At 39.9% G+C, this 11,970-nt stretch overlaps 1 protein-coding gene across 1 annotated transcript; it reads left to right on the top strand.

Moving 5' to 3' along the window:
* The first annotated feature begins 374 nt into the window (after window positions 1-374).
* SNRPE (small nuclear ribonucleoprotein polypeptide E) lies at window positions 375-6,254 on the top strand. Its single transcript, XM_007956029.1, has 5 exons — window positions 375-428; window positions 925-951; window positions 2,381-2,443; window positions 3,616-3,694; window positions 6,199-6,254. Exons 1-5 carry the CDS (start codon window positions 375-377, stop codon window positions 6,252-6,254), a joined length of 279 nt encoding a protein of 92 aa, XP_007954220.1.
* Window positions 6,255-11,970: the final 5,716 nt, after the last annotated feature.

Genomic DNA, 11,970 nt, shown 5'->3' with positions numbered 1-11,970 from the left:
ACAGAGAGAGCAATCCAACAATTGTAACTCTCAAAGCAGTGTCAGAAAACGGAAACGCCCTGCCGCCTTCCTCTCTGCCGCCTTCCCCCCGCCCCCCGCTTCCCCAGCACAACCGAAGTCCTTCAGCACCTCCTGCTACCTCACTCCAGGTGGCGCTGTAGGATTGACCCAGATTCCAAAGTTCGGTGCCCTCAGTTTGGCCTCCCCCGGAGGCTATAGAGCACAGAGAAAGCGATTCTCTTGCTAGAAAGCCACTTCCCAGGAGCCGTCAGGTCGCCGCGAGGCCACAATACATTTCCGTCTCCGGTTCTTAATTCCGGAAGTTGCTTTTCGAGCTAACGTGTGGGTTAGTGTGGTCTTTGTGAGCTTCCACCATGGCGTACCGTGGTCAGGGCCAGAAAGTGCAGAAGGTGATGGTGCAGCCCATTGTATCCTATTCGAGATGTCAGGAGTAGGAGATTCAAACCAGAAAACGGAGGGCGAATGAACAGGCACAGACCAGGCCTGAAGGAGAGGAGTGCGGCTCACGTCCCATGAGCCCCCGGGGCGACGGAGACACGGAGAAAGCGCGGGTAGTTGAAGAACTGGTGGTGGGTGGGAGGTGAGGATTGTCTGCACGCTGTGGTGGGGAATGTAGGATGACTGTGCTGAGCAGGGACGACTTAAAGCGGAATTACCTGTTCGAGAGAGGAAGATGTCAGAACCGATGAAATATCTAGCTTATAAGGGAGTGAGGGGATTCCTTCCGGGTTTTTAGGGGCTCCTCGTTTGAGTGCCTTTTGTTGAACACTGTTGGTTGTGTAGGCGTGAGACCACACGTTAAGATAACAAGCCAAAAAGAGAGGTGGGATTAGATCGGCCAGCTTCAGAGAACAGAGCCTGTTTGTTATTCGTGTATTTTTTTCCTTAACAACTGTGGTGCAGAATCTCATCTTCAGATACTTGCAAAATGTACGTAAGTTGTTTGTTATTAATTGTTTCGTAATGATTTTTTTTAAGTAAAAGTTAAGTTTATTAAGCTATATATTGCAGTCTGCCGGATCGCTGTGTTCTAGCGTTAAAAAATGAAACTTGGGCGGGGGGGGGCGGTTGGACTGATAACTGTGTAAAAGGTGTAAGGAACGCTTCAATGTAACAAAATAGTATATATAGTTGTCAACTCCAAGAATGCAAAGAATTGTGTCTTTTTTTGCAAGACCAAATTTAGACATTATTCATTGATAGACATGGTGATAGTATTTGGGCATTGGTACTTTTGTTAAAGTAATTATGGCCAGAGTATGGGAGCATTTTCCTCTCCTTCACTTACGGTTGGAAAAGGTTGAAACATTGCTTGGAAGAAAAACTCAGTCAACTTAAATCGCATCATAAGATTGTGTGCTTAGTGACTATGAAGAAACTTAAATACAAGAAAAAAAAATTTTAAAAGGAGGAGGTAAGTAATAGTTGTGTTGTTATGTGCCGTCAAGTGGGACCCGACTCATCCCGAGCCCTCCTTGGGTTTCCGAGGCAGTATAACTACGGAAGTAGATTGCCCCATCTTTCTTCTGAGGAGTGGCTGGTGGGTTTGAACCGCCAGCCTTCTGGTTAGCAGTCAAGTACCTTAGCCACTATGCTACCAGAGCTCCTAGAAATAGTTGTAGAGGGATTTAATAGCAGCCTCCTTTCCTTTGGGAGGATTTTTAGCAGTATTTTTTTTCATATTTTGAGTTGATGGATTGCAGTATTTGTTTTTCATATTTTGAGTTGATGGATCAGCTGTTCTAAAGTATCTCTGAAAGAGTTCCTGTTGCTCTGGCAAATTTCAATGTATTATAAGCAACACAGGTGAAAAACAGATTAATTTTGAGCCATTGTAATTTCTAATCACCAGAATTGATGGTCCTTCCTCTGGTTGTTAGAGGTGTGTCATGGAAAACTGAGAAATTAAGAGTAAGCTTTAATCTGGAACTGGGTTTTTTTCTAGCAGATAAGAAATAATACCCTTAACCTTGATCATTGGAATTTAGTGGTTTGTGCTACATGTCACCAGTTTTCAGCCTAAATGTGTTTGAACTACACTCACTGCCATCAAGTCCATTCCAACTCATAGTGACCTCCGTTGGGGGGCGGGTGTTTATATGCAGTAAGAAATATAATTGAGTCTCAAGATCACAGGCAGTTTGTTAGTCTGAACGATCACAGTATATCTTTTAGTAAATGAAAACGTTCTTGGCAAGTAATGTACCTTGATTGTTAGTTATGGGCCTCCTGGTTAGAATGCGTGGCTTATATTTATCACATAGTTTTTTAGGAGTCAAAGGTCTTTTTAATTGTTTAACCAGAGTGACTGGATTGTGTTTACTTATTTTAATATTTCTATTTTTTATGATTATTTCAGAGATCCCGGATTCAGGTGTGGCTCTATGAGCAAGTGAATATGCGGATAGAGGGTTGTATCATAGTGAGTACTCAGTATATTTTTATCTCAGAGCAGTTTGTTTATAGAAAAAGACTTCACAGAAAATGTCCAGGCAGCACAAAATATGAAAAGTCAAAGACTCAGCCCACAGCAAGTTTCTCAGGTCCCGCTAGTTAGCCCTGTTTCATTGTTCTAGTTATGGGGGTTGAGTAATTCAGAAAAAGAGAGGGAAAATTAAATTGTGAAAATGACTTAAAGTATTTGTGTTTAGGAGAACTTTCATATTATCCCTGGACTATCCAGTTCCAGATGCTTCCAAACATCCTTATGAACAATAAATAAATCTTATTATTTTTTTAAGCAATATTGATGTTTAGGGAGGGACAGAAGAGAATTGAGATGATTCCAACTCACAGTGACCTTATGGGACAGAATAGAGTAGCATATAGGGTTTCCAGGGGTTTAATCTTTATGGAAGCAGACTGCCACATCTTTCTCTTGCAAGTGGCGGTGCGTTTGAACTGCTGACCTTCTGCTTAACCAGTATACCACCAGCGCTCCCTCAGAAGACATAAAATTGGAAGGGGAGGTTAATGGAGTATAATGTTATAAAAAAACAGTTAAAATATAGCTGAAAGTATTGTGTGAGGACACTTTGGTATTCCATTTAGACATGACAGCAAGATATCTTACTTTCCATCAATAATCTCTCCTACCCCAGTTACCAGTTGGAAAACAAGTGTGTTTAGTGGTGATAGCATATTGTGGGGAAATTGGGCGAGTAGTAGCAGTAGAAGATAATTGATATACATATATAAATACTATATATTATTGTTGTTATGTGCGATCGAGTTGGCCCCGACTCATAGCGACCCTTCTTGGGTTTCCGAGGTGGTATCACTGCGGAAGTAGATTGCCCAACCTTCCTTCCGAGGATATATTAGGCAGGTTATAAAAGGGGGAAGATGGCTCTTTGACGTAGCTAATGGAATCATAAGTCCAGAAAGCTTGAGAAATGATTTAGAATACCTACTGGCTTTCTTTGAAAAGAGGCTTGGGGTGGAACGTGGTGCTTCCATATCTCCTCCTTCAGGTGAAAGATCAGTCAAGGGGTGGATTTCTGAAGTTAGTTGGCGTTCTGTATCTAGACACATTAATTCTTGAGTGGTTTGGATATGATCTAACTTGAAGATGATGATCACTTTCTTTTCTAGGGTTTTGATGAGTACATGAACCTTGTATTAGATGATGCAGAAGAGATTCATTCTAAAACAAAATCAAGAAAACAACTCGGTAAGAATATATATGCCCTTACAGCATCCTAGAAATTTTTATTCAGTTGTAGAATTAATGACATGAAACTCAGTTTATGCTTAAATTTAGTTTGCATTTTAGAAGTTATTATTTGGGGGAGTAGTAGATGCTTTTGAAATTATCTTCTTTCACTTACTTCACCCTACTCCATTTTTGCATCTGTCACTCACTCTATCCAGACAGCTCTTACTGAAGTCAGCAAAGACTTAATGTTAAATTCATGGTCAATGTTAGTCTTCATTTTATTTAATTCTAAACAACCTTTGACACTGTTGGCCACTCCCTCCTTAAAACATTTTGTTCCGTTGGCTCTGATAAACTGACTCATTTTCATTTTCCATTTCTGAAGATTCCTTTTCTGACTTCTGTAGATTCATTCTCTCAGACCCAGTTGCTAAAGTTTGAGTAGCTCAAGGCTTCATTCTGTGCCCTCCTGTCACTCAGTATTGTCTTCTAGGCATTTAAGACTTACAGCTTCAATTATCATCAGTATATTAACTAACACATTTATGTCTGTAATCCAGATCTCTTCTCTGAGCATATTCAACATTCCACTTGAATATCTGAAAGGCTTCTCAAAATCAGCATATCACAAATTAAATTAAATTCCCACCCCTCACACATTTCTTAGAGCTATTTGAGTTTTCTCTGCAACCTCTTCATTTCCCTCCAGTTTGTTCTTCAGGCTGCCAATAGTCAGCTTCTGAAAAAACACCAGTCTGATCTTGTCAACCCTTTACTTGAAGTCTTTCAAGTACTCAGGATTGAAAAAATAATAATCTTTCAAGTGTATTGCCATGCCCTGTGCGATGGGCATTATCTCCCTTTGTTGGATTATCTCATGTTACTCTTTCTCATTCTCTGAGCTTCATACTTGTTTTCTTCCAGTCCTTTGCATCTTCACATAACTCGGGTTTTAATTTCTCTAAAAGCCCAGGGTTTTGTTTTGCTTGGGGAAGGGTAGAGTACCATACTCTGAGTTTGTAGTAAAACGTTCATTAGTGAGATTAGTGTATTAATGTCTTTCCCATTAGATCAGAGGCTCTATAAGTATATGAGTTGTGGAGTTTGTTTTTATTTTTGTTTTTTTTTTTTTTTGCTCCCTAATATACTAAGTGCCAGTTGCTCAGTATTTAACTCCATGTCTGGCACATAGTAAAGATTCAGATATTTGAATAATGAATGCATTTAACTTAACCCAGTTAATGAGGTCTTTAGGATTCATGGCTTCATTAAGTTAAATGGAATCATTTTACTAATGTCTCATTAATTTGAGGTTTATCTAGGAATTTTGTTTGTTTAATACCCCGTTCACGGATAATGGGCACTTTGACCAGTGGTGAATTTCTGGTGGCTCTTGTTTCCAGACCCTGAGGATTCTCTTGAGCCCATACCAGATACATGGAAAGTAGAATCTAAGAAATGGTGTAATGTTTTGCTATGCTTCTTGCTGCTTAATAATTTTAGGAAAGCCTAGATTTTTCAAATTTAAAGACAGCAGGTCAAGAAGGGCAAGCTAGCTTCATTGAGGTCATATTATTTATAACTTATTTGCAAAGTTTTAATTTCCCATCCTGTGGAATAGATTAATATGCTGCGTACCTATAGAAACTTAGAAAAGTGAATCATTCTAAACACTATTGGGGTTGGTTAGCATTTCCCAAACTGTGTTATTAAATGCTAATGTATCTCAACATGTTATAGGCATTCTCCAAAAAAAGTGTTCTCTGCTCAAATAAGGTTAGGAATGCTGGGTAAAACTTAAAACAGGTTTGTTTATTGCAGGATGGAGTCTTTAATATGCTCACAGCTCTAAGAATGGGGTTGTAGTATGTTACATTTTCTGAAGTTGGCATACAGCTCACTTCTAAACTTTTATAATCCCAAACCAGTAGGAAATGCTGTAGTAATCTATTCAGTTGACTTAGTCTCTAGAGAGTGAATTATATTTTTCATAAAATAACCTTCAATAGGTTATTTTTGAAAGTGTAAGGCACTTGACTGCTAACCAGAAGGCTGGCGGTTCAAACCCACCAGCCACTCCTCGGAAGGAAGATAAGGCAATCTACTTCTGTAGTGATACTGCCTCGGAAAACCCAAGGAGGGGTCGCTATGAGTCGGGTCCGAGTCGACGGCACATAACAACAACAACATATGCTCTTATGGACTCTGACAGCCTTTTAACATACCCAAACCAAACTCACTGTCATCAAGTTGGATCCAACTCATAGTGACCCCTCCTTGGGTTTCTGAGGCAGTATCTCTACGGAAGTAGATTGTCCAGCTTTCCTTCCAAGAAGTGGCTGGTGGGTTTGAACCACCAGCCTTCTGGTTAGCAGTCAGATGCCTTAGGCACCACACCACCAGAGCTCCTTTTTGGCATATGGACACTTGAAAATATTCACATACTTTCATAAGAGAAATTACTCAGTTGTCTGTATGTGTGACTATTAATAGTTTTTTTGTTTTGTTTTGTTTTACAGGTCGGATCATGCTAAAAGGAGACAATATTACCCTGCTACAAAGTGTATCCAACTAGAAATGATCAATGAAGTGAGAAGTTGTTGAGGGCAATAGTATTTCCCCCCTCCTTTTTTTTTTTTTAAGATGTCCTTTGTTATGAATATAGTTCTAAAACATGTGTTCATATTGTCTTGATTACTCTTATGTTGTTACCAGATAACAATAAATGCTGTGGGGTTGTTTTTATTAAGGTTTTTTATCATTATTATTATTATTATTATTTCTTCCTGTCCAGTGGTAGACTTTTTACATAGTAGCACCATTAGTTGTTGATATTTATTTTAAAGCTTTCTGAAGTGTGGCAGTTGCCTTGGGCATTTGTTTTCCTCAGGGCATAGACCTGTAGATTATTAAAGGCAAAGAGGAATCGTACCTGACAGGTGAGGAGCTAATGCTGGGAAGGGAGGGACTGCAAAAGTGAACAAAGGGTATTTATTGCACTAATGTATATCTTAATCATCAATTCTAATTTTGGATGCTGGAATACTGCTACAGTTTCAAACCAAAATAGGTTGGAGACATTTTAATAGCTTTGGTCACTGTGTAAGATATTTGTGAGTTTTTTTATCTTGAGGATTAGAGTGTGAGAAGTATTCAGATATGGGCAAAGAATGGGTGCCTTAAAACTACATTAAAATTGGCCTCTGTTAAGAGTTAAGGGAAGAGGAGAAAAAGAGCTAAGGGGAGAGAGACTTTGTGAGATTCATAGTCTAAAAAAGACCATAAGCAGAACTGGTAAATTGTTGAAATGGTAGTATGTTAATTGGGGAAACACCTGTCTCTTGTTCTTAGCCCTAAGAATTTTGGTTGCTCCCCCAGTAATAGCAGATTTCTAATTGAACTCATGTGGATAAATCTCTCCTCCAATATCTTGGGGTACTTTTAGTTAGACTTCTGTTAAATAAGTAGTTACTGAGCATCTGCTGTTACCTCAACACAGGAGGTGGAGATTCGAAGATGAATAAATATGGTTGAGACAAACTGGTAAATAAATAGTTTTAATATCAATGCCAAATGCTGTTAAATTAGATCTTAAAAGATGAACAAGACCTACCTTAAATTCTGCTAATGGGCAGTGTAGTTAAGGTTGAGTGAGAAAAGAGGACTTAGAAATCCAGCTCATGCTTTCCTAGGTTCCTGTGAGGGAGACAAAGGAGCACTGGTGGTGCGGTGGTTACATGCTGGGCTGCTAACTGAAAAGTTGGCAGTTCAAACCCATCAGTAGCTCCTCAAGGGAAAAGACCCAGTGATCTGCTCCTATAAAGATTACTGCCAAGAAAGCCCAATGAGACAGTTCTTCTCTCTTACACAGTCAGTATCTAGTTGGGATTGAATTGTTGGCACATGACAACAGTATGAGGAAGATAGAGAATAAACTAAGTAAATGAAACCCTTCCCGAGGTAGAGATTTGTAGGTGAATGTAGTAGGCAGTCCAGTTGAGAATTTGGCTTTCCAGCTGTGCCTCTTTCATATTTAAACTCTTTGTCTTTTAGGTCATTTTATTCCTTTGTCTCTGTTCATTTTTTATTATAAGATCCTTTTACACCAAGAGATTCATTTTGGACACGTCTGGGAACTTGTGAGAAAATTAAAGATAGTGATTTACCCATAAGTATTATTTGGGGACATCGTTATGATTTGCTTCTGAAGTTAATTTAACTCAGCTTCTAAAGAGTTACCTAAATTTACCTTAGTAAACTTGATCTACAAATCAGCTATAATCATACACATTTTTAACCCATTAAGCAGTACCAGTGTAGCTACTCTGCACTACTGTTTTCTGTGGACCAGGCATTACTGAGTGCTTTCTATGCATTGCTTTGTGTATAATGGCCCTGTGAAATAGTGAAAACATGCCATTGTTGCAGATCAGAGAAATGAGGGCCCAAGTTTTTTAGTTCTTTGTACAGATTCACTAGTAAGTGATGAGCTGGAACTTTTGGTATAGTTTGAAAAATAGGGTTGTTTGGCTCTTTTAACATTTGAGATTTTGAAATTCATTGTACCTGCTTACAGCATGCAAAGAAAACGTTGGGCAACAGAGAGAGTTACAGCCCCAAGATTGCTTCAACCCTTCTGGTGAAAAGATTGGAGCTTTTTCATAGCAGAGCAAAGACCTCCCTGCAGCTTTCTTGGCACCAAAATAGCTAGGAAGAGGGATAAAAAGCTGGAGCAGTATAATCCCTAAGAAAACCTGCTGGCTGCTTTTTCCATTTCCCTCTGCAGCCTCTCTGACCTGCCTGCCTTGTGTAAACAGAGCTATGCCTGCTGTGGCTTATTCTGAATGGATCAAGACATGGAAGTTCTATTTTTGACAGAGCAGATGATGATAGTGAGAAATAAGGTACAGTGAACTCTTACAATTGAACTCTGTATTTAGAAATCTGCTTGCTATTCTGCTCTACTGGAGCCTGTGGTGGTTCCTTTTAAGTTGTACTTTTTCCACAATCTGTAGATCTTTTCTTCCAACCAGAATTTGTATTATAGGAGGCGTTGCTCTCTGCTTCATTAAGGTTACTGAAACATGCTGCTCTTGCTGGCAGCCCTTGATAGGGGAGCAATTATTTTTCTAGAATGGTTGTTGGATTCTGAAGGGGTCTTGCTAACCACCCACTAACTGTCTTGTAACATTCTTGAAGGGGAGGTAGGTGGGGTAACGAACCAGCTCTGAGAGAAAAGTGATCACTGGTGCTGGCCTTGTTTTCTATTAGTCATAGATAAGGAGAAAGAAGGATCAGAATAGTTTTAAAGTCCTGGTGCAGGCACCAGGTCTTGTCATTGTATTGCGTTTGTCAAACAATTTCAGGATTAGAGAGTAGATCTTTGTTTAATTTGGATTACCTAAAGCATGTGCAGCTGAAATGCTTCTTGGAGGCGAGAATGGCCAGACTTTGTCTCACCTACTTTGGTCATGTCAGAAGGGATCATTCCCTGGAGAAGGATGTCATGCTTGGTAAGGTGCTTGGTCAACGAAAGCAGGGAAGGCCCTCAACGAGGTGGACTGTCACGGTGACAGCGACGATGGGCTCAAGTACAGCAAGAATCATGGAGCTGGTGCAGGACCGGGCAGTGTTTCATTCTGCTGTGCGTAGGGTTGCTAGGAGTTGGAGACAACTTGATGGCACCTAACAACAAGATCAACAGCAAAGCATTATGGACCAGGAGGTATCATGGACAGATCCTGGGATAAGCCTGATAGGCAGTTCCACGTAAGTAGATGCCACGGGAACTTTACCTAGTTAGTCCTTTCAGAGCTCAAAAACCTAACTCACTGCCATCGAGTCGACGACATAATAAATCTTTATGGAAGTAGGTTGCCCTGTTTTCCTTCCTGTGGAGTGGATGGTGGGTTTGAATCTCCAGCTTTCTAGTTAGCAGTCAATGCATAAGGCACTGTGCCACCATGTTGTTGTGTTGTTGTTGTTATTTTGCCATCAAGTCGACCCCGACTCATAGCGACCCCGACTCATAGCGACCCCTCCTTGGGTTTTTGAGGCAGTGTCACTATGGAAGTAGGATTGCCCAACCTTCCTTCCGAGGAGTGGCTGGTGGGTTTGAACCGCCAGCCTTCTAGTTAGCAGTCAAGTGCCTTAGGCACTATGCTACCAGAGCTCCTGTGCCACCATAGCTCCTTGCATTTTAGAACTAGTAGTGCCTAAATTTAATTTAAAAATTGAGATTCAATGGAATTATTAAAATTCAACTACATAATAGTAAAACTTAGTACATGTTTGTGATCAAAATAAAAAGAATACACACTGCCCTTGAGTCAGATCCGACTCATAGCAACCCGTCCTTGGGTTTCCGAGGTGGTATCACTACAGAAGTAGATTGCCTAACCTTCCGAGGAGTGGCTGGTGGGTTTGAACCACCAGTCTTCTGGTTAGTAGTCAAGTGCCTTAGGTACAACACTACCAAAGCTCCTACAAACAATACAGGAGGATATAAAGTGGAAAACAAAAGTTCCTCTTCCCCACCACTGTTTTTCAGAGATGATGTCACTATTCAAAGTTAGGTGCTTTTCCTTATAAAACTCTTTACAGTTATTTATAGTTTGGTTTTTATTTTGGCATTTTTATTTCTTTGCACACATATACTCTCTGCAGCTTGATTCTTACCAACAAAACTTGAACATTTTTCCATGTTAAACAGCTGTGAGGTATTCCATTGTATGGATCTCAATTTCATTTCTCTCCTTTCGATGAATGTTTTAGGGTCTTTACAAATTTTTAATGTTAAAGCCAGTTTTGTAACAAACATCTTTATACCTGTTTTTATGTACTTGCATGTTTCTGTGGGATGCTTTCTTAGAAATGGAATGCTAAATCAAAGGTTATTTACATTTAAAAAAAAAAAACAACCCTGTATGTATTTTTCAATTGCCTTCGAAAGTGGAGATGAGACCATTGTTTTCCTCATACCAGCCAGCCATCAGGCAGTAGTTTTAAGGAAATATGTAGGCTCATTGTCGATATGTTGTTATGTGCCATCAAGTCGGACCCAACTCATAGTGACCTTGGGTTTCCAAGGCAGTATCACTATGGAAGTAGATTGCCTCATCTTCCTTTCGAGGAGTGGTTGGTGGGTTTGAACCGCTAGCCTTCTGGTTAGCAGTCAAGTGCCTTAGGCACTACGCTACCAGAGCTCCTCGTTGTCAGTCTAGTATGAAGAAATAATTACCAATAGCCGACATCCTAAGGATGCTGGAGAATAAAAATGGAAAAAAATCATGTCTTTGATGACTTTGTTGAGTCACTGAATTAGCAAAGTTTGGAACTTCCAAATTTGATATGTGAGATAATAAATTTCCCTGCTGCTTAAGCCACTTTTGGTTGGGTTTTCTATTACAAATGAAAACCTTAAAGTGATAATGAGAGAGGGCTCCACTGTCTTCAGAACCTCTTAAGCCTGGTAGTAGATTAGGTGTTCATAGAACTGTTTTATGCCATGGTTGAGAAAGTTGGAGATAACCTGTCAATTGAAGTGACAGTTTGGTCTATCTGGGGGAATATAAATGAAGTTTAACTGTTTTTACCCTCACCAAGTGGCAGAAGTATGTAAGTGCCAGGAGACCTGGTTCTAACTCCCTGAGGACTGCTCTTCATTCCCAGAGGTGTTTTTCTCAGTAAGATAGTGAATTTCACTCCCTTCCTAGTTAAGAAAATAATTCCTGAGAAAGATGATCTTGGATTATCATTCCATGTCCATAGAAACTGTTGTCTCTGGAATATTAGCAGATTAGCTTTGTCCCAGGGGCTATCCTGAGTTAGAGATGATTTGCTGGGCTGGGAAATTGCAGGGGGAAACGGTGAAGAATACACAAACGAATGTACCTTCCTGATGGACTGTATCGCTAAACCAGAGATAGGAATAGGGCGGGGAGGGAGAATTTTCCCCAGGAAAGCAGCCTGCTTAATATCTTATACTTGATAAGGTGGTCAATTTGGGAAAGTCCTATTTTCATCAGTGTCATTTAGCTTTTACTAGATACCATATATTAGGCACAGTAAAGAATATAAAGTTTAGTTTCTGGAGATTTGGGGAAGCAGTATGTTATATAGAAGGAAACACGGACTTTGGAATCCAGCTTACCTGCGTTTAAATCCGAACTTTAGAATTAACTTAAACCTTTTTGAACTTCTGTTCATAGTGTTGTTGGAATAATTTGAGATAATACATGTAAAGCAGCTTGTGAGTTCTCAGAAATGCTTGAGAAGTTCCGGCAAGATGG

Source organism: Orycteropus afer, unplaced genomic scaffold (genome assembly GCF_000298275.1).
Source record: "Orycteropus afer afer isolate SDZICR_OR568_19922 unplaced genomic scaffold, OryAfe1.0 scaffold00572, whole genome shotgun sequence".
Taxonomy (NCBI): Eukaryota; Metazoa; Chordata; class Mammalia; order Tubulidentata; family Orycteropodidae; genus Orycteropus; species Orycteropus afer.
Note: the sequence above shows the minus strand (reverse complement) of the source record. Positions and strands in the feature narration are given on the sequence as shown.